Source organism: Rhamphochromis sp. 'chilingali' (genome assembly GCF_963969265.1).
Source record: "Rhamphochromis sp. 'chilingali' genome assembly, chromosome: 2".
NCBI classification, from domain to species: Eukaryota; Metazoa; Chordata; class Actinopteri; order Cichliformes; family Cichlidae; genus Rhamphochromis; species Rhamphochromis sp. 'chilingali'.
Genome location: NC_137930.1, coordinates 10,357,161 through 10,381,232, shown reverse-complemented (window position 1 = coordinate 10,381,232; position 24,072 = coordinate 10,357,161). Strand labels below are relative to the sequence as shown.

At 40.7% G+C, this 24,072-nt stretch overlaps 1 protein-coding gene across 1 annotated transcript in view; it reads left to right on the top strand.

Moving 5' to 3' along the window:
• Positions 1 to 4,864: 4,864 nt before the first annotated feature.
• Positions 4,865 to 24,072, top strand: part of jph3b (junctophilin 3b) — a 56,034-nt gene continuing 36,826 nt past the window's right edge. Inside the window, exon 1 of the mRNA XM_080874892.1 lies at positions 4,865 to 6,858. Within this exon, the coding sequence (XP_080731018.1) occupies positions 6,477 to 6,858 (382 nt within the window). The 5' untranslated portion in view covers positions 4,865 to 6,476. The remainder of the gene's footprint in view (positions 6,859 to 24,072) is intronic.

Below are 24,072 nucleotides of genomic sequence, written 5' to 3'. Positions count from 1 at the left end.
AAAAAAAATTGAGCGCATGTAAAAAGAAAATTTGCAGGTGCAAGTGTTGCATTTTGAGGAGAAATTTGTTTTGAGCTAAGAAAAGCTCAATTTGAGTGAACAAAATTCATTGCTGCGTGCAAAAAATGTATTTCAGTGTTTGCTATTATCCATACATACAATAGCACAATAGGATATTGCGTTTCGTCATTTCGAGCTGGTTGGAGACCAAAACAGCCAATCAGATTTTTTTGCAAGTCTGTGATTAGCTGGTTTTGTGGCACAAATATAACGGTGTACAGGAAGAGTTGAGCGCGCACAGGCAGAAATGTTGAGAGCGCAAGCAACACATAGCGAGCGAGCGCAAATGCAAAAACTGAGCGAGAGGGGCTGCTATTGTGTGTGTGTGTTTGTGGATAATAGCAAACACGGAAATACATTTTTTGCATGCAGCAATGAATTTTGTTCACTCAAATTTAGCTTTTCTTAGCTCAAAATAAATGCAACACTTGCACCTGCAAATTCCTTTTACGTGCGCTCATTTTTTTTTTACGTGCGCTCAGAATAGTGGCACAAAAATAACGCCATACAACTCTTTGGAGTGGCCAAAGTTGGTACAGCACTTCATGCAAGGCACCCATAAATATTACAGCAAAGCAAAAAGGAATGCTTTTCTTGGTACTTTACATGCCATTGCACACAAACATCTAATATTTTTAGCATTTAATATACCCCCATCCAAAAACACAAGAAAGAAAACAAACAAAAGGTAAAACCACATCTCTAGTCCATTCTGCAGCAGTTAGCTTAGCCTCAGTGAAGACCACGAGAAAACCACAGGAACTGAGGAAATTAAGCCAAAAATGAAATAACCCAAAGTGTATTCCTCTAGTTTTATTTATAGCTCATCCACCTGGATATTGGGTCTTAGTTATGGGTATCCCAATAGTGAGAGCTGTAGTCAATCTGCTCTGCTATTTAGCTAGCCACCAATCTGCCTTTATGCTGTGCTTGTGCTACTGTTGTCTTTTGGAGGATTTCTAACGGCCTGTTGTGTGGTCCAGTCTGTCCAAGGGACATTGTGCTTCAGTTTTAGTGAGTAAAATTAAACTATTTCATTAGTTTTTTGAGTATCAATAATTAGCAGATATGAGTGTCTGTGTGTTTGCTAACTGAGCTAACTAGTATTAGTGTATAACTTAGCGCTCCACCCTTTGAACAATACATATGGTTACTTCTGACTCCAGGAAATTAACAGCTATAATGATGTTGAAAGCTTATGGCTCCAAAACCAATCAATGGCCACATCCACGTTTTATATATGCAAGCAGTACATTGAAGTTCTTCAGAAGCTCCAGCTTCAGCTGCAGGTCCACACACGTTTGCATATCAGAGACTAAGAAAAGCACTCTAGCTAAGCACACAATGCACTTAAATGAAATAATTAAATGACACTGTGTTTCACATTAATTAGTCTGTGTCTCCCTCCTGCTACAGAGTAAACCGGATTCTTCTGAACCCAGCATGAAGCCTCTGTAGGTGCTAGTGAGCATTACTGATATTATTATGGGTAGATTAATCGAATTTCATCATTAAATTGGAATCCTTTTTTAAGAAAAAAGTTATAACTGTAATGCATCACCGAGTTATTCATTACTTCAAGAGATTGCATTATGACAGATTTGATTAGATGTTGCTTTATGATGATAAACATATGAGAAAAATGAGAGCCTGAAATTGATTACTCCTCTGCAGATTTCCAGATTTCTTAAGGCATTATTAATTTGAGCTGTTTATGTTAACATCTGCAACAGAAATGGAGCAGAAACTGAAATCGATTATAGAATACATACACATCCCTGGCTTTTTTTTTTCTATGCCTAGGTACTTTTTAACCTAACCTTCACACACTCACACTCTGATGGATGCATCCAGGGCATCTCAGGGTTTGGCATCTTTAGAGATACTTCAACATCTAGATTGAAGGAGCCAGAGCTTGGACCACCCTCTTTCTTAACAGTAGACACCCACCCTCTTCCTCCTGAGCCACAACCGCCTTTAAAGGAACATAGAAGACAGGATATGCAGCATATTGCAAGTTTGGCACACGGCTCAGGCAGCATCGAGAGATTACTGACGACCTGTCTGTAAAAATAAAGAAAAGGCAGGAAATTAAAATGACAAAAATGAAAAATGCTAATAATAGAAAACAATAATGGGATGCTCCCAGCGCTCCCATTGAAACAGATTACCTTCCAGCTTAGTGACAGATCCGACACCAAGGCAATATACAAAGGGCTGAACATAATCATGCAGTATACAGAAGCATCACAGAAGACGTGGTGGACATGTAAGGAATAAAAAGAGTCTGCCGATTTATTCAAACATGGAACAAGACAGCTTTAATGGAGCACTGTAACAAAAAATAATTTCCCCCAGGGATCAATAAAGTATTCTGATTCTGATTCTGATTAATTTCTCATTAAGCCCACAGAGAAACACTTTTCCTGGGTGAAATCCCCAGTGATGGCACCATCATCTTAACGCTTCACACCTGTGCATCTTTATGCCAACAACCACACAACACATCTAAATCCACCTGGTTGTGTTCTTACAGTTAACTTGTGACAGTCCATGTGACAGCATTTGTATTGGTCGTGACGACAAATTTACTTGAAATCTGTTTTCAAATCTCTAGCGCATTTCTTAGTAGCGCAACTTGTTGCTGGTACGCTAGCTACCTCTCACAGTCCAAAGGTTTGCGGTTTAAGTTAAATGACAAATTGGCTGCATGTGTAAGCCTGAGAGTGTGGAGTCGTATGTCTTTGTGTTAGCCCAGCTACGGATCATAACCTGTACAGGATGTACACCAACCTTAGCCCTATGATAGGTGGGAATTACCATTGATAATTGTGAGTAGTTGAAAGTTGATTAAAACTGTGAACCAAAACATGTGGCTCAATATTTAAGGTCTGACTCTCATTATCCACTGGAGCACTAATTATGTGTCATTAAAAAAACTGCAACACTGAGCAAACACTGTCCCCAAAGACACAGTTGCCAAGGAAGCAGAAGAACACCATATCAAAGATGATCTGGGTAAATTTGGTTATCCCAGCTGAGCATTTGTCAAAGTAGAGAAGACACCTAAAGAAAGCTCCAGGCGATCCAAGACAGAAGAAAAAGGAAAAAAACTGCCTGAGTGAAAACCATATCTGTGATCCTGTGTCTGTCAGCTGGGTGTATTTTTAAAAGGCTCGATCTCTGTGGTTTATAAGCCCCAAAACATGCTACACCAGAAATTAGTCCACCCCAGGGCAAGCCGGCCGTTTATGTAATAAGCAAACAATCATCTTTGAATTGAAGAGTGGACCTAAGAGTACATCTTTGAACATCTAACTATGCTTTGATTGCAGCCATTCATCAATTCTCTTTGTATAGCGCACATGGCCAGTGATTAATGGCAATGACAACTTTGCATATCAGTGATCTTGAATCTGATCTCATGACTTATTGCTATGTAGGGGTGCTGGTGTTGATCATTAGGGAGCTATGCGTTTTTATAGGGTTGTGGAATCTGCTGTCAAGTGAGACTGAACTCGTGTCCAGATGAACTGAATGAAACTCCTAGGATTAGCTGTGATAGGCTCCAGCCCACGTAACTATATGTCCAATAAGGAGAGATCCTTAAAAGAAGCTGAAAGTTTATTGATATACAGACAATGCTATTTGGCTATAAGCCTCTGATGGCCCATCACAGCAGAACACAATCGCAGCAGTGATTGGAATTAGGGAAGGATAATCAGAGTCTAGGCACCGGTGGGGAAGAAGATAAGATGGAGGCTTGGATGGAGCACTGAGTGACTTGTGTTTAGGCGGAGGTGGGTTGCGCCACAAGTGAGAATCAAAGATGAGCAGTATGATTTAAAGTATGCAGAGTGGAGGCTGATTGGCTTGAAGAACCAGGGCAGAAAGATGGCTGGGCTAGAGCGATAATGTCAGAATTGAGTTCTGCTGTGTAAATGGTCTGTATTTGTATAGTGCTTAACTAGTCCCTAAGGACCCCAAAGTGCTTTACACATTCAGTCATCCACCCATTCACACACTGGTGATGACAAGCTACATTGTAGCCACATCCACCCTGGGGTGCACTGACAGAGACAAGGCTGCCAGGCCCTCTGACCACCACCAGAAGGCAACGGGTGAAGTGTCTTGCCCAAGAACACAAAGACCAAGACTGTCCAAGCCGGCGCTCGAACTGGCAACCGTCCGATTACAAGGCAAACACCCAACTCTTGAGCCACGAGCCCTGTAGGTCTTTGATCCACTGCGTCCATAAGTGGTTTATCCTCTGCGTGGGCTGCCTTCAGATTGCCTGTTTGATGAAATACTATCCATCTCTACAGTGTATAGAAGTGGAAGTGATGTAAAGAACAGACTAGCAACCAAACACCCTAAAAAGCAGACAGATTAGTAAATACAAAACTTCCTTATTGCACTTAAGCATAAGCTTCATTTGGATAAATAGTTAAGAAAATCGATGGATTAATGATTATTTCTTCAAGGCTATATTCTACAGAGCCTGCAGTGTCAGAGAGAAAACCCCAACAATCTAATCCTCTTTGAGCGATTACTTGGCAACAGTGGGAAGGAAGAGCTCCCATTTAACAGGAAGAGCACTGAGATCAGGGAGGGGGATTAATTTTGGCATGAATCTTTGGGGGATGAAAGAGAGACCACAAAGGACAAACAAGGCAAACAGAAACTACCCAGTAGACAAAAAGTTAATGACATGGAATAAACCATCCTCAGGACTTTTAGAATCAGTATCATCATCCAGCCCTTGTGTATTCAGGCCAATAAAATTAGAGATAAGCCGAGATAATGATAAACAGTCTAAAAAATAAAGCTACAGATGAGGGTGGCAATAGAAAGTTGTGTGTGGCGTTTCTATCTCTTTAAGAACTGGATTGTGCTATTGAGCAGGGAAGGAGGGGGGTTGTGGCTGCATTGGAACAGTCCTCTCTAATGAGCAGATTTTCTGAGAGAGAGAGAGAGAGAGAGCTACAGAGATCCAGCCGTAGGAGGAGAAGAGATTGTAAGACCAAGGCAGCAGGCAGGCTGTGCGTCAGCCGGCACTCCATAGGGAAACATGGAGACGAGCAGGCGATGCTGAAGAGGACAGAGCGCACCTTAACAGGATCATATAGATGGATGGTATTTAATCAAACAGGCAATCTGAAGGCAGCCCACGCAGAGGATAAACCACTTATGGACGCAGTGGATTAAAGACCTACAGTCAGACTGAGAGAGAGAGGAAGACGGGGAATAGAAGAAGAGAAATTAATCAGTTCAGTTATTTATTTTCATTGTCTGTGTGTGCGCACTTTCTGTCAGAAGGAGTGTGTGTGCATATGTGTGTGTGCCTGCATATAGTGTATGCGTGCATAAGGCAGGAGACTGCATTGCTGCTCTCCGGCACCACAGGACAGACGAAACAGGCAGCCAAGCAGATTACATTCTGTGTTTTTCCCATTATTTCTGTCTCTCTCCCTCTCTCTATGCATGTGTGCGATCCCTGGCTGTGCAGCAAAGCGCAGTATATGTGTGTGTGTTAAAGCTGAGAATGAAGTCTGGTGTGAGCCACAGAGTCTCACTTTAAATATTTTTGTCTGATCGTCAACAACAGACTTGGAGAAAAAGAAAAATCTGAGGAGGAGAATCTTTTTTTTTCCTTTTTGTTTTTTTTTTTTCTTCTTTTGTCAAATATCATGTCACCGCTCCAGCTGAAGCCTCTGTGCTGATCAGGGTGGCGTCTATGCTGGAGGCTCGGAGGTTTGAAGGGCTGCCACCGGGAAAACTTCTCGGCTCTACACCCCAGAGAGGTGGAGGCATCATCAGGTAGGAGGTGGCAGATTGAGTGGGCCTGAGCGGAAGGCAGGCGAGAGAGTAGGAGGAAGAGTTCTGCGTTTGTGTCGTAGACTGTGTAGGCAGGCCGATGGCAGGCCGGCGGAGCTGCCTCATGGATTAAACTTCTGCTGAGGGAGAATAATGGCAGCTCTGGCCCTACTCTCCTCCTCTCTCACCTGGAAAGGCCACAGAGAAGCTGGAAAGTGCTAGCCAAAGCTACAAAGAGCCCACGAAGAGGATGGAGTGAACAGCAACCTGCTACCTTTCCCCAACAGGCCGGGAGAGCCCTGACACAGCTGTGAGGGGCCACGTTTTTTTTTTGTTTTGTTTTTTTTAGTCCACCTCATTTCCAATTCTTCCACACCAAGCTAGTGGGAAACTGAAAGTGGCCTATCTTGATTTGTGTGGGAGTTCACTCCCTCCCACTCCCTCCTTCACCTCCTTACCCCTACCCTCACCAACCTCCAAACTCTGCTCCATGGATTGGTTCTAGCACCAACCTGTCCTTTTTCCTTCCTTCTTTTTTCTTTTCTTTTCTTTTTCTTTTTGTCGAGGCTTCAGGGGAATTGCCAAGACCTGTTTCATGCATGTCCACTGGCGGCAGGTTCAACTTTGACGATGGGGGGTCATACTGCGGAGGGTGGGAGGAGGGCAAGGCGCACGGTCACGGGATCTGCACTGGACCCAAAGGCCAGGGCGAGTACTGCGGCTCCTGGGCCCATGGGTTTGAACTGCTGGGTGTCTACACTTGGCCCAGCGGGAACACCTACCAGGGCACCTGGGCTCAGGGCAAGAGACACGGTGTGGGCGTTGAGAATAAAGGCCGCTGGGTGTACAAAGGCGAGTGGACGAATGGCTTTAAAGGACGCTATGGCGTGCGGGAGAGCACGGGGACAAGCGGGAAGTACGAAGGGACGTGGAACAACGGCCTGCAGGACGGATACGGAACAGAGACGTACTCGGATGGAGGTAAGAACTATAGGAGATACAGAAGGACAGATGCATTGTGGGTGTTTTGGGAGTTGGTTTGCGTGTGGCAGAAGGCACACCACTCAGTTCCTGTCAATGAGCGATATTTGACAACTGTCCTCTGTGAAAACAGCCTCTTACTGGTTGATGATTGACAGGCCGAGAGCAGATGCACAGTAGGAGGAACTTTTCTAAAGGTTTTCTAGGGTCATCCTTTCTTCTATCACGCATGCTCATGCTGAGGCAAGAGGTCGCGCCAGGACAGCTTTTGAAAATGTACTTGCTCTCATTTTCTGTCTCTGATTCCTCCTTTCTCTGTCTTTCTCCTCCTCTTCCTCGTGTCCTCCCAACCCTCAACTTTCAATTCAGCTGCTGAGGACACTCTGTGTATTTAGAGTCCTTCAATTCAGGCCACGCAGTCTTAAGGGATGAGTGAAAGGTTAGAGGGATGGAAGAGGACATCAGCTCCCAAGTAACAAGCCCCAAAAACATTGCTGAACAGAGGACAGACATTGCATTTGTGCACTTTTTCATAATTTCCTAGTTACCTAAAATTTGAACTAGTTTGTATAGGACAGAAGTTTTTAATCCATCTTGCACTTGACCTGGCTGCAGTATTTGCTTTTATAGGGAGGGATATTTTCTCTACTTGTATTAATGGGCTTGAATTGCTGGAGGAAAGTGCTATCAGAAAAGATAGATTGCTAATGCATGTTTTTCTGTTATACCAGATGCACCAAAACTACTCGTAAGTCTTATATTTTTGGTGTTTCTTTTCAGGAGATTAAGCAAGCTTTTAAAGGGTCTTATTTTCAGACGTTTGAAGGCTTAATTTTACCCCTGAAGCCAGAAAAAAGTCCCAAAAAAATACATGAAATCTTTCCCACTGTTCTTTTTTTTCCTGTTTCAGGACCACGGACAGTGAATAATGTTTATCCAGGAAAAGTAACAATCAGAAAGTAAATTAAAAGTTGGGAACCGGTTGGAGGTCAGTCTTGTGATTTCCAAATGGTGTGCAGTTACCACACAGCCTTGGTGGCAGCAGCGTTCCAGATTGAGAATTGCTGGTTAGCACAAAAATAAACCGACTGTTCATCAGTGTACACATTATTAGTATTCCAGTCCCGCTGGTGCTTTTCCCCCTCCACTTTAAGCCATTACAGTAATTTCCCCTGCTTATTAAAACTGGCCCTACGCATCTACAGTCATGTTAGTCAGTCACATGCTGCAATAAATACGAAAGTCAGCATCCTGATATCTTTATGACAAGGGAAATGTAACGTTTATATTGTTTATCATTCTTTATTAGCATGTTAACATGCTATAATTTACTGATTAGCAATAAACCCAGTGGCATATGGCTTATCTCCCCCCAGTTTGACCAGAATAACTATATTAAAATACTTTTTAATTGGAATTTTGATCCAAGGAATAAAAACTATCATAGTAAATCTGTGGAGCCCATAAATACATTCACAGTTTGATGCTATTCCATCCAATAGGTGTCAAAATATTTAATTTTATGATGAAATGATAATCATAAGAGCCACTAGCATGACTACAAACACAGCCAATATCAGCACACTATTTGTGCCGAACACCCAAAAGCATCCATCAGTCTGCTAGGGACACCAGATGAAATGTTGGTCGCTTAAATGCATGAAATATGTCTGTGTTTGAAAAAGCAAAACATGTAATTATACATTTGATTCTTCTTCTTTCATTTGTAAAGTCTTCCAAATCTGCATCACAATTGCCTAGAAAATGAAATCAGTTGCATGTTGAGTCTCTTAGGTTGTGACTTAGTTCAGTCGCTGTGGGTGTGACTGCACATGCATACACTACATTGCATGCATGTGCAAAAACTGCACAGCCATGAAATCTGGTAGTATGTGTGTAAGTATGGAGCTGACAGTAGCATACGTGCCGCTAAAGCCTCGTTACATAACTCTACAACTACCAGGCCGCATTACACTGCTCTTCACGACACACAAACACACACAGTCCTGAGCAGCCCGATAAAATCCGCAGACCAGACTGGTTTTAGGGGTTGATTCGGTACAAAGGAGAATAATTCGGCTTGATAGATGACCAGACAGATGGACGGACTGACAGAGGGAGGCATAGATGATTCAACAGATGTACAGATTAATGGATGAATAGATCACTTATATGATGAACTGAAAACTGAGAGATGGCTCACTCGGTGGATAGATGATTATCGTGATTGTTATGAGAGATACTCTCTAATCAGGAGGCGAGTGAGATCATTAAAGAAAGAAAGAGAAAGACAAAAATGGGCCTTTCAGAGAGGGATATGTTGGAGCGTAACTGTATCATTTGAACCCACATACAGTAAATGCAGCAGAGATTGGCCTAGTTACGCGTGGTTATCTAGCTCCAACAGTACACAGTGTCCTTATTATAACAGCATGCATCTGTTCTTTTTATAGATCTGTGAGGTAATAAAACTAATATGTTTTAATAGAGGAAGTAACCATTGATGCTGGTGCAGAATTTAAGAAACAGAAAACAATAACCAGAAAAAGATAAATAGTTCAGTAACCAAAGAAGAAATGCGAACATGAATCTTGCCTTCCTGCAGCCGAATGTGTTCCTGACTTTACTTGTAATTATAAACCTGCATCAGCGCCTCCATAGTGTAGTGATGAACACATTTGCCTCACACACAAAAAAGATGCCCAGTTCAAAACTGGGAGGAAACAAAATCCCAGCCTCAGTGGGTAACACGCTAGTATGACTCCTAGGGTTCCTCCCAAGCCTGGATAAATGTGAATGTCAACTAAGAAGAAGCTGGTGGAGCCCAAAAGTTGTTTGCACCAAAAAAACGATATTTTCTAGCTGTCCGGTCTGTGTGTAAAGAGAATGTGAGCTTTTCCTACTTGCGTTCTATCCTTTTCCTATTTTCTAATCTGTGCTAATGCAAACTTATATTGACATGTGTAAATTGCTTCTTCGAATGCAAATGCTGCATAAATAATGTGTAAAAATTACTTGTTTTAACATCACTTTGGAAGAAGACATGCAGCACAGTTCAGTCCGTTTTTTTCCATTATCCAAGTTGTACAATCACTTGGATAAGTGACTGTACAACAGGTATTTTCTCGGCAAATGAAAGATACAGTAGAGGCTATTCAGAGAACATGAAAGCTATCAGAAAATAAAGTGCAGCTCAATATACAGACAGTATTCACAGAAGCAGCAAAGTTAATCTGTCCATCAGGTTTTTCTACTTTCATTCGAGCGGCAGTCGAAGGCTACATCCTGAACTGACATCACAGTGTCCATGTCATGAATAGGGAGAGTAGTCAAAAAACTTTTATTTTGAAAGTAAATCTCCAAGGAAATTACTAGCAATCACGATATATATAATCTGCTATGTATCAAATAAGGTTTATCCTTACACTTAACACTTATCCTGAGAACCCGGTGGTTGACGAGGCGTCACTGCTTTCAGGGCTGAGTGAAAGGGGCCTGAATGACTTGACCCTACACTGTCACAATTATTGTGACATGTCTAAAATATCGGACAAGTTAACGTCACATAGTTAGTTGTCATGTGACTGCAAAACTTTAATAAAGTCTAAAAAAGAACATGAATCTTATACAGTGTCAGAAAACCTGGGACTTGTCAGTCCTTTTTGCCCCTCAGCCATAAAAGGGTTATTGGTGTCACGTGGACACCCAAGTTTGTGAAGAAGATATAGGAGTTTAAAATTAATACCATAGCTGTTAATTTCCATGAAAAAAACACGAGCTTAAACTATGCCAGGTCTAACTGTTGTTGCTTATTAAGACAGCTTAAATGTGATTTTAAATGTTTAGCTTAAAGCTGAAATAATCATTTTCCTTCATTGGTTTTGTGATACGGTCCAGTGCAGAGCGCTTCACAGTAAAATCTGCCTTACAGACTCACAGCTCAGTCATCTCCAGAGCAATATGAGCCAGAAGCCACAGCATTCAAAGATGCTCTGCTGCCTACATACTTTTGAAACACGCTGTGCAATTTGAGTCAGCTACACTTCCCCTCCAACTCCACCTGATGCCAAATTTCTAGGAAACACTCCTCCTCCGTCTCTACCGCTGCTGTTTAGTTTTTCTCTTCGTTACTCTCCCACGTCTGCCAGCATCCCTCTCTCCTCTCCTCCCACCTCTCTCCTCCCTCCCTCAATTTGCTGCATTTCCACTGAGCTGCGCTGTACAGTAGGGTTTCCATAGCAATGCTCACTGACATGCAGCAGGTCACTGTGTCACGAGGGACTTGATGTTCCTCGCTGCTATTGGCCGCCCAGCCGGCTCTGCCGAGCCTGGATTGGCTGGTTTGGCCTTCCGGGCTAATGTTGTTTACTGAGAAGAAGAGCTAAGCTGACTGATTACCAACCACATAGAGAGAGAAGGAGAGAGGGAGTGGAGTAGAAAAATGAAAAGAGAGCAGTAGACGGATTCAGTAATCACTTTAGTGAGAGTTGAAGTCACAAAGAGAGATTACAGCTGTCACTGTGTACAACAATGCTAACTGCTAGAGATTACAGCAGTAGTGGTGAATATGCTATTGTCAGAGATGTACAAACTGACCTAAAAATTCCCCTTTCCAACTTATGTGAATATGAAATGTCAAAAAGACAAGAAAAAGCACGAGAGCATTCATATCATGGCAGATGCTCAATCACACGAGGTGTGCGGCCGCTCACAAGTATCTCTGAACCTCCCTCATGTCCTCCAGCTGTTGGTAAATATGCTAAATCTGATTTATAATTGTTCTAAATTAACACACCCTGCTAGCCTGCTAAAAGCCGCTATCACTGCTGTAATTATTCTCGCTCTGGCCGTGTTATGTAAGCATAATAAATCCGCATAATAAATAATAAATCCACTTATCTTGTTTTAAACTCACCCTGCAACGGTAGGTGGGCCAAATGAGATCAAAAACCTGTTTCCTTTGGCTCGCTGATTAGTGAGACATGCATTTTACAGGAAAAATAACAAGCATGTGTAAAAGAATATATTTGAGAGAATATATTTTCAGTGTGTGTGGGAGGAATCACTTCGGTCAGAAGTGCCACTCTGCTTTCTTTCACCCAGTCGGCCATGTAGTTAGCTCATGCCCTATAGCAACTCATGTAACCAGCATATAATGGACTTATTACACAGAATTATCTTAGACATGGCCAAGATAATGCTCGAGGTCTCAGACAACCCTAACAGGCTTACAACCGTGAGCACGGCTGAAGTCTTCTGAGCGTTGTCTCAGTCCCCGTCAGCTTCAGGATTGCTGTTTGCAGGAAAACCTTCACTTCTCGCCTCTGTGTGGAAGAGAGGAAGGGAAAAGCAATTCACAAACAGTTTGAACTCTTATTTGTGACTATGACAAGTCACAAGTAGGAATTGCATATTCAGACAGCCCTTTCCTCTCATTTGACTCAACTTAGTTTCATGTATTCTGTCCTTCTACTGTCTATTTTTATGATTAGTTTATTTTTAAGATTTTTTTGCTTTGTAAAATCTCATCAAAAAGAGAAATATTGAAATTTCCCAAATTCTGAGGCTTATCCTGTTGATTATTTTAGCCTTGAAAGAAAGTAAATTCAAAGGAAGTGTCATGCAAGTCAGGTGAATCCAGTATTTTACCTGCAATTCTTAGACTGTCCATTCGGATGAAGAAACATTTGAAACCAGCAGATGTTATGCATTTTGGTTTAAAACATTATAAGCAACGATTAAAGCTGTTTACAGATAAATAAATATTTCAATCATGTTATTTTGATGTCATTATCAAGGTAGGTTTGCTGTTAGCAAAGTTGCTGATGTTGGTTTGCTAGTGGTAGTTTTTAATAGCATTAGTTAACTTGTTAACTGAATGCTATTGAATGTGATTGGCCATCTCCTTTCATTTCTGCCTTCAGCATTTCTAGCAGCTATAGATTGTTTTTGACATGCTCACCTTTATTTGTGTAAACTGTATTTCTGTAAAAGCAGGAAGTCCTCAAGATAAATTCCTGGGAGGTCTGCAATATGATAGAAGGTTATAAGTCAAATCAAAGCATGTTATTTTCAAAATAAAAGCCCTAAAGTTGTGAGATACCTTTCTTATTTATTTATTTTTCAGTTGTTCTTTTGCAGTGCACAGTATTGATATCCTTTGTTATTTTATTTCCTCTTTTTAGAGAGAACACCTAAAAAATCCAAACAAGGTCACTAGAGGGTTAGTGATGATGTATGCTTTGTCCCATGGGATTTTTAGAATGTTGAGTTTTGTTTCAAGATGTTGTGTGGCACCATTGTTGTTTCCTTTTATTTTTTACTTTCATATTCACACACTCTTTGATTAGTTCTGGGTACCAAAACTACTTGGTTAGATTAGAAAAAACATTATATAAGTCACAAAGCTCAATTGTCCATCTGGCAAAGCTGTTAAAAGGATTAATCCTGGCTCTACAATGGAACTAAAAAACATGTAGGTATCTCACCATTTTACAGCCTTTACTGTAATATTACTACATTTATGGCTGAGGCCAAATGTAAAGTTAGGTCCATAGGGTTTTTTCACAGGGAAACTTTGTTTGGTTTTGTTATTTTGTTGTAATTGTGGTCTTTTTTAATGTGGATTTTAAATAAAACAATCAAGTGAATGAATTACTGACTTTAATTTCTTTAATTTAATTTCAGCTCCTGGGCATAGTCCCTATTTCCAGAAGTTAAAAAAGTTAAAAAAGTAATTGGACAAACTAACACAATTAAAAATTATGTTATGCAAGTCTAGAAGTCACAGACGTCAGCAAATGCTGAATTTCTTCCATTGTGATGCCAGGCCTTTACTTGCTGCTTGTTCGTGGGTCTCTCCTTCCAGTTTTGTCTTCAGTAACTGTAAAGCGTGCTGTATTGGTTTGAGATTATGTGACTGTCTTGGCCATTGAGGAATATCCAATTTCTTTGTCTTGAGAAACTCTTGGGTTGCTGTAGCAGTATTCCTTGAGTCAGGAAGTCACCCTCAACCAACTGCTAAAAGCATTCAAATGTCTAATATTGCTGTATTTGCTAAAGGGCGACCCAAGTACTGCTAAACTGGATATGTTGACTGTGTTGGCAGTAACCTTATTACTAATAATCTGTATTAGTTATAGTTAGCTCCATACATCTTTGGGAAATATTAGCTTTTTTGTATTTTTAAATCCAACAAGATGTGATTATGATTAAGGGAATTAACTAAAGTATTACATTAACTAATCAGGAATTGTTTAGCAGAAACTAATGCCACTTTAAGTATAAAGATTGTTTTCAACGCTTGGATGAAAATATTTTGCTGTAGTGCCTGTTTGAAATTTAGAACTCATCAACAAATGCTGTGTTTCATCCCTTGAGATGCTCTACCAGGCATTTACTGCAGCCGGCTTCAGCGTCTGCTTGTTTGTCTGCATCCAGTTTTATCTCCAGTGTTGGCTTGAGAACAAGTGACTGTGAAAGATCTCATATCTTCGCCTTAGGAAACTCTCGGATTGCTCTCGCGGTATACTTTGGGTCATTAATCATTTGCTCTGTGGAGCACTGTCTGATCAGTTTTGCAGTATTTGGCTGAATCTGAGCAGAGTATATAGCACAGTCACATCATCAATAAACACTGCTGACCCGCTTCCACTGGTAGCCATAGATGCCCATGCCATAACAATACTTACCCCCATATTTGACAGATAATATGATATGCACTGGATCGTGAGCTGTTGCTCTCCCTCTCCATATTTTTGTCTTTCTATTTTTTGAGTACAAGTTAATCTTGGTTGTGCAGCTATTTTAGATGTTTTCTGGTAATGTCTAATCTGGCCTTGCTGTTGAGTGTCACCAGTAATTTTCACCTTGTTGTAAACTCTCTATGTTTACATTCATGAAAGTGTGTACCTTGGAAAAGAGATGCCTGCCTCCTAAAACGTGTCCCTGACTTGGTTATCTGATTTGAAGTTGTTTTTCTTAAATCATTCTGTGCTGTCATTCTGATAGTCTTATATCTAACTGTAGCTATTAAAGAAAGGGATCTCACCATGTTTAGTTAAGGTTTGCAACGCGTCATTTCCAGGAAGTATTTATATTTGTACTGATTAATGGTTTTCAATACCTGCCATCTTCTTGTATGGACCAGTTGACAGGGAAAACTTAGGAGGAAAAACGAAAGAGAACATGAAATTACTATATTCTCATCCATCTGTTGATAGGTATTGTACTGTAATGCCAGGTCACCTTAATAGTACTGGCTGACAAATCCAAATGTCCAAATCCTAAGTTGCTGCTAGCAAGGTAAAAATTGACAGCGTCTTCTTTGGACACGTTTTTGAGCTGCCTTTCGTGATGAATACTTTAAATTGTACAGCAGAAAGCTGTCGTCCATTCTTGCTCGGTGGTCACACAGTATCTCGGTTAGTACAGGATCTATTCTCTGTGAAGCCCAGTGGAGCTGAATGATGACTAATTCCTTTATTCTGTGCAAGATGATCCTGTTAAGCACTTTGCCTGGTATGGATAGGATTGTAATCCCACGGTAGTTTGCACAGTTGATGAGGTCACCGATTTGCTGTATTGACGTAAAAGGAAAAGCATCTTCCCCGTGTTGCTGCCAGGTCATGATCCCTTTCCAGATTCCTTGTTTGAGTTATTTATGATCTTTGCTGCTTATCCCCTTCAGTATTTCATCTTCCACTGGTTTTCAGGAATCTTTTACTTGTCTGGTAAGAGCGCCGTCATGCTGCTGGTTTATTTATGAATGCCAGGCCACTGTGCTTTTCTTTTTCATGCTCTTTCTCATTGAGCCGTTGACATCATGCATTTTCTTCTTTACCATTTCTTTCTGAAAGTAAAGCGTGTTCTGTTGGTAAGAAAGATGCACATACGTATACGACATTGAAAACTTAGCACAGGATTGTGGAACTCCATTTGATTAAGGGTTGCACAAGAAAATGGGAAGTAATTTATACACATGCATTTATAAAAAAAAAATATGTAGCCAATTTGATCCACATGAAGGTCTCAACGAATGAATAAATGCATCAAAAAAGCAAAGTGATCCTGAAGTCTTACAAAATCCCACCGACTGTTTCACAGCCCAGAACATCCAACTCAGTGACTGTGAAGCAAATCATGCAAGCCTGAAATGGGGAACAAAAGAACACCAGTTGACGAACATGGATGCAAACAATGAGAATGTTAAACAGACTAAATGTTTTATGGGGAACAAAGAAATCTGACTGACTGAGGTTAAGGACACATGACAGTATTTGTTTTTTGCCAAACCATTCATAGTTGGATAAACTATTATCACCAAAACACTGGTTACAAGATGACAGAAAATTGTAGGCATTTTTTCAATGTGCAGGTCATCAGAATGTCATCGCGTTATCGCGAGCCTTTTTTATGAAATTTCTGAGCAGATGAATAATCCTCAAATTGCAATCTGAAAGACTCAGACAGAAAAAAGGGGCCCAAGCAAAATCCCTTAAACGGATAATAGTCCCACACAGCGATTTAGGCAGGAAGAGGTTTAGCTTTGAACAGACTTTCCTTGCTTTCAGTGTTCAGTGATTTGACCAGTTTAGTGGGTTTGTCTGCATGCCTGCACAGCCTGACTTTACTGCCCTTTTTCTTGGCTTGTTGCCTGTCGGTTTTCTTGTCTACCTGTCTTTAGTTACCATCTGTCTTTCCTTCTGTTTGTGTAGTTGCTGTTTTTCTCCCCCAGCCGATGTGTCCGTGCACCGTCCCCAGGGCTCTCTCTCCCTTTGCCTCTCTTCAGTAGTTTTTCTCACTACAGACTGCTCCACTGTATAGCATAATAATAAGAAGAATAAGAATAATATAATCAAAAATTATTAAGGAGGATTGATGCATAAGATTTAATTCTCCCTGTTAAACTAAAACATTTTTTTTAGTGAAAAACGCCCATAAAAAACAAGTTTTCAGTAACTTGTTGTTTATCTTTTTTTTCCTAGGGTCATTACTATTATGTGCCTTCTATAAAGCCAAAACAACAACCCATCTGCAGGCTTTAGCTTATGTAACGGGAGAAGTTTTATGTTTGCAGTGAGGATTAATGGTGCTGACTAAATCATGAAACTCTAAATATCTGTCTTGGAAGTCTGCCCCGCACTGTTGTTGATGCGTTACTAACTGCGTAGATGGAGTTTGCCCGAGAAGCACTTGGGATGGTGTAGTGTTATATGAACAGCAACTGCCTGGGCTGGAAGCATCATGATCCTCCTTCATGATATATAAGCTATAAGGGGTTGAACCGTTACAGTACTGACCCATGTAAGTTTCATTAAAGCTTATACGTATGCATTATTAGGGGAATAGCCAGCACAGGGGGCTGTTAGCCACTGTCTGCTAGACTTCAGCTAGTTTGAATAAAACTTCAGTCACACAGATCTAGAGACATGTTGGAGACCACTTGGCAAACTCCATGGTTGTCTGTAGTTTCGAAGATGCCAATGTGTCTGAAAACACTCTCCAGTTCATTATCCAAGTTGTAGTGAAACTTGAAAAAGTGCATCGCGAGTGGAGAAAGATCACCTTCAATGTAAAACATCCTGATTTTATCATGTTTACTTTATTTCACCTGTTCTGTTCAGGTATAGCAACTCAGGATTGTAGTTCTCACAAACTCTCTCAGTTTGTCTCTGAAAGATTTAAATCCATACTCAATATCTTAGAAAACAATCCACCTCGTCAAATAGCCGTTTCCAGCCTCTCCCACACTGTAGCCAAACTGAGGGAAAGCTCGTTGCTGTGCACAGAGGATTCTTTACCTAACTTGGAGGACCACTGCTGAGCAGGACCTCAAATCTTGTATGGTCAGACATATTGAGTTATCTTGTGAAGATGTTTGATGAGAGGGTTTCAAGTGCTATGGAAGGCCTAAATATATTGAAAAAACTTTTCATGTATGACATATCGGGTCTATTACCAGAGTCAGACTTGTCATTTTCTTTTCTTAAGTGGTAAAAATGTGGTGCACGCTGTCATGTCCTGTAGCTTGACAGCTTCATGTGATCCTTAACCTACTGACTAGTGCAGTCTAAGGGATCTGCTGGAGGGGAGAGGTTTGCACTCATGCGTCCCCCTTCTGTTTGGCTTGCTACAGCCTCATAGATGTTGACTTCAGCGAGGGCTGCCTCTGCATCACATTGCTGATGAAGCGCTTCTAACGTGTTTCTTCCTTGCTTAGCTCTCATTTCCATTCATTTCCTTCTGAGTGAATTCTGCTCTTGTTTTTGCAGTTTCTGCCTTTATGCAACCACTGACTGCAGCCAGCTTGCTGATGGCTTACTGGAAGTCTTCGATGATTTAGAAATGCGTATCCATATAGATGTAGTTTATCTGTAGCGTATCTGTCCACCTGAGATTTATTACTGTAGACGCAATTTCCCTTTTTATTGTTCTGCCATTACTGACCTAAGCAGATTGAGAGGTTTTCAAAAAGCCACAGGTGTAATGTCTTTTTTTAAGACGTTCCCTTCAGCATGCTAAACAGAAACAACGTGTTAATTTCTTTCAGAAATTAACAATAATATTTTTAAAATGGGTGTATAACCAGCATCAAACACACATACAGTAAATTATGTAAAAGAAAGCCTGCTAAATAATTGCTGCCAAGCTATGCATTAGACATGAAGAGTGTTATATAACTTCACAAAACAAGTGTAGATGAGCAGTTTTCACAAGCACAGTATAGCTGCACATCTGAAACACTCACAGAAAACACAGCAGATAGAACATAATAAAACTTACAGCTGCATAGCCATATACAGGGTGTTTGTTCATATAAAACACCTTCAATAATAAATCCAAAACATACTAAAGCCCCCAAAATGATGACTGAAATTATTTTAACAACTTTGCAAGCAACAGAGAGGCTAAACGACAAGGACTTCAAGCTCTTCAACTTTCCACTATGAGAGCACATGTGAGTTGCTGCCTGTTTCTCGCTTTGCTAAGTCCAGATTTACTCCTGCAACACATAAAATATGAAGACAGAAAACAACGTCCCCACCGGCTGGTGAGATTTAATCTCTGCTACCACAGCTTACATTCTGCACGTTTTGCTGTTTTACCCTGCAAAATAGTTTGCAAGTGTTCGCCGACAAGTCAGCATCTTCCAAACTGCTGGTCACCACGGCAACCTACTAGATCCCAAAGCAATCGGTTTTTGGTGCAGTCGTAAAGCTCTTTGTGACCAGTTTCACTCCAACGACCACAAGCAACAACCAGCCATTTGTACCGAGTGTCTGCAACATAAAGGAGAAAAAGTGTTTGATAAACTCGGCCTTGTCTTGTCTTATGTTTTTCTCCCTCCCCATCTCTCTCATATGCACAAGGGCAAGTGCTGACATGGTAAAACAACACATTTATAATTCATATAATAACCAGTTTGAGCTCCTTCCAGCTTGTCTTGCTCCATGTTTTGTTCTTTGCAAGTGCTGTGCATCACAAATCAATACTTTGAGTTGTAAAGTAGTCTGCTATGCAATAATGTGGACACACAAGAACCACAGACTAAGAATCACAGACACCTAGCCGTGTAATCACATTTTTTTTGTGTGTGTGTACAGTCCAGTAATACTTTAAAGATTTCTGTTTGCTGTGAATGAAATACAGACCCTATAATGCAGAGGGTTTTTAACCTAGAAACAGAGGACAGACACGCGCATTTGTTAAAGAGACAATTATGAATTCAGCCTGGGGGTTGGCGCGTGATCAGATCGCTGTGACTCTGTGATGTTTCCGCAGCTTTGATCTCGCCGTGTTAACTCTTTCCGCGCAGCTGCCTTGTCCTTGCTGCAGTAGTTGCAATGAGAGTCCACTTTGCTTGTGCCTCCCGTTGGCTTCCAGGCAGAATCAGTGAAATTTTGTCGGCGTGGGAGCTGTGGAGCAGATTCTCCTTGCGACTGTACTCCTGAGGTTGAGGCGTTGACATCCCAACAGTGTTTGTTTTGTCAGTGCAGCCACGGCAGGATAATCCAATCCAGTGTATCTTCTGTCAGAAAACTCCTGTACAGTTACCCCACTGCACTTGCTTTCAGTTAAGACTCTGTAAGGTGTGATATTGCAGTAAATCACTGCCAGCTGCCTTACGCTGTATTTTTCAGCACCATGGAGAGCGACAGGCAGACTGAGGGTGGTATACGCTTCCAAGAAGTCATGAAAAAGCTCAAACCCACATACTGCTTCACATATATTTATTCATTTACACACTCACTTGCCATTTTCTTTGGTGCACCCAGCTGCAGTTAACACAGCCTTCAATAACTCCTACATGCTTGAAGGTTTCAATGTTTCAGTGTGTTAGTGCTATAGAGAGGTGCTGATTCAATGTAGCAGGCATTTTTAAAGCTGCTGATATCTTGTATTGTGCTATACTGCTTTTTTCAGTATTTACAGAAATATTAGTGTATTTAAGTCTATGAATCACAGAGTTAAGTAATAACCTAGATGTAATTTAGCTAATAATAATCCAGTAGTTTAGAAATGTGGGATAAATACAGGTTCATAAATGTGTAGGGCATACAGGACAATGTAAAACATTTACACGTTCTTCTGGGTTCCTGTGCTCATCGTACACACTGAGCTTAGCAGGACGGTGCCGAAGCGGTTACTTCTTGGTTCAATTATTATGTCACAGTTTAGCTTGTTGTTAGCTATTTTAAATATTTATCTGTTATAATAACTGGACTGTAAACAGCAGCGCTGTAAACAATGATCTGCACACAGAGACACTAGTACACTAGTAGCTCAGAAACAAGCTGTCCAGCACAGTGAATGGGCCCTCAGAGTGTACTACATACTACCTATAGTACACTGTATATAGCATAAGAAATCCTCATATTTGGAGGTTTTACTGTAACAGCAAATGAAACAACACTTGTCCCATTTTTCACATTTTACTCATACCGTTAATTTAAAGGGATAGTTCATTATTTTGGGAAGTGTACTCATTTATTGTCATATTTGTATGGTTGATGCAAAACTACAGTCAACTTTGCCAGACTATAAAAAATTCAGTAGTTCAAAAGCTGACAATTGAAGTACGAAACATTAAATTGTTGCCTTCTATCTGAAGGGTTATTAGCAAAAGGCTTGGCCCTGATTTTTTCTTTTTCTTTTAGAAATATCTTCAAGTGGATTGGTAATAAATGAAAGTGTTGGTATAATGAGTTTTTAAGTACCTGTGGGTGAAGCCGACAGCTTCATATTCTAATTTTATTTTTAACCGTGAGCAGTTACTCCTTTACATTTTGTACATTTGTGTACAGGAGCAGCATTATGAAAAATCAGTGTAATAGTCGTACTTTTAAAAAATTTATTTTGTATGTTTTTTCCTTTTTGGATGCGGCTGGTGCTTCTTTTTTTAAAATCATTTACACAACTGCCTTTTTAAATGAACGTGACCTGTTGTAGCAGCGGGTTATTTCCGTTCTGCTCTGTCAGCACAAACACGCACTCGCAGGTGATGCTCGCTCTTCTTGCGCCGGCCTTGGAGCATTCTGGCGGCCATTTAATGAAATGCTGATCTCGTCAAGCTGCTGCACAGGTGCTCGTTTGTGCATGTGTGTGCGAGTGTTCTTTGATCCGCCTTTCATATGGTCGTACAGCTGTGTGCTGATGTGATTACAAAGGCCTTGCCAGATGTGCTCGCCAGCTGTCTGTGACACAGCCTCTGTTTGTTTTTGTGTGTGTGGGGGGGTGAGTGGTGGTATGAGGCAGCACTTCGTGGGGGCAGGTTCAGATTTAACACCACCGCTCACACGGGCTTTTTTGAAAGCGGCGTCTGGGTGCTTGTTGTGCCCGTGTGATCATGTTCTCATGTGTCCTGGAATACGATTGGCTTATAATATTGTCTTCATTCAGCACTTCCCATTTCACCGACACTTTAGCCCACTAGGGAAACATTTGTGTGTGTTTGTGATGGAGACAGAGAATGTGGTTGCAGTCCTTATATGGTCATGTAGTTTGGTTTTGAGCGAGTGCGTTCGCTACAGAATGAATCAGAGTGCTGTTACATCAGAGGTATGGGCAGGCGGGATGGATTACTTGGCCTCCTATTGGAACACACACTTCCATGGAGAGTGAGAGAGAGAAAGAGGAATGACGGCACATGCATGCATATGCATACTCAGATGCCCTACTTTTCTGCAACACAGAGATATAGGGACTGTTATGTAGCAAGGGATGCGGACAGTGCAGATTCATGGTGTGAATGAATGGGAGTGACAAAAGGAAGCCACTCCCCTGTACTGCTTCCCAACACCTTAGCACAGAGAACACAAAAAAGAGGAACTAGTGAAATCTACAAATGCTTGGCAATGAATGAAATGCAGAATGAATTACACCAAACTGCAGGTTGCTAGGGGGCTGGAGCCTATCCCAGCCTCCACTGGACACCGTGGACAGGTCGCCAATCTGACGCAGGGCCAACACGGAGAGACAATCGTTCGCACTCACAGTCAATTAGTTAAATTAAATACCAGAGAGTACAAAAAATCAGTACTTTGCAGCAAGTGGTGTAAGTGTTCATTACTCACAGATGAACTAAACATCACTGGATTAAATCTGTTCTCCAGTAAATTTTCATTATCATCTGTATAACGATTAATTGAGTCATTCAGGAACTCCTCATTAATGATGCTTTAATGGTCATGTCTGTATTGCCTTTATTGAGAAATAAAACCAGAAGCAGATGCCTTCATTTTCAAATGTTGCCGGGAAACTATTGTAGTTTTGGTGTTTTTATATTGTTATTTCAGGTCTTTAGTTTGACTTTGAAATGTGGATTTTTGGGTTAAATGAACTAAGTAGTCCAGAGACCATAGAATAGAGGGTTTTATAGATAAATACTAATATTTGGTATGAGTAAGTCAAGCTGAGCTATGGAGCTAAGGAGTTTTTTTTACTGACCTCAGGAAACCTTTTTGGCTCCAAAACCGACGTCCCTCTCTCTTCAGTAATCTTCTGCTAAATCAAATGGTTCTTTCGGGGTCACAGTAGCCGTAGGTTAGTGCACCTTACCACATAACTGCAGCACCCACTGTGTTAATGTCACAAACCCCTCACTGCTCTTTACGCCTCCTCTCCTTCAATATCAAAAACAAGAGTGCGCGATGGTGAAGATACCAGCAGAGCAAAGCAGAAAGAAAACAGAGAGAAGCTAGCCCAGCCAGACAGCTAGCAGGATGAAAGCTGTGATGTTGTGCATGCTGATAGCTACTATTTACTGGTAAAAAAAAAAAACCCTTCCCACCTATGGGTGGTTTTTGCCAGGCTTGCAGTGTTTTTTCAAATTCTTCATTTCGTATTTGGTGGTGAGTCTAAAACATATATATATATATATATATATATATATATATATGTATATATATATATATATATATATATATATATATATATATATATATATATATATATATATATAATCTTAAACATATGGATATTCATAATTGCTCTATGTGTGACGGTGTTAAAGTTTCATTCCTACAATTTCTTAAGGAGACAAAATTGGTAAATACAGGCAAATATAAATGAGAAATTATTAATACATTTGAGTCTACATGTAGTATATGCTGTAGGTTTTGGAAATATTTCACACTGTATACAAAAGATGGCCTCTCCTGGGAGAGCATGCTGTGGCTTTTTGGATTGTTTCATTGAAACCTCCATCGCCATCTCGTTTTCATTTGTTTGTTTATATTTGTTTGTTAACGTATTTGTAAAGGGGGTACACCTGCTAATTTGATCACTGGCTTGCCAGCAATTAATTGACAGCAATGTTAAGTTACAGTCCATTATTTACTAATTGACTTTAGTTGAGTTCCACTGTTATCAGCAGATATATTAACATTAGAGACCAAAACCTAAACATGTTTCTTTCTGCTGATGGGTATTGTTAGATCCCAGTTACCCCTGTACACAAAGTCTGGACCTGCTCTTCTTGTAAAGAGTCTGAGTGGCTGATCCTGTGGGCATTACTTATCTTCCTGTATATTGTGACCGTTTTACAGAAAGACTTCCTGTTCATGCACGTCTGTCATTCAGACTCATTACAGAATAATTATTTTCACTTATTTTGTTCAATTTATAATGCTGCATTTCAAGTTAAATTACCATTAGTGCAATCACATCCGTATATATCTCTGAACTCCATATTTAGGGACAGATATTAACCTT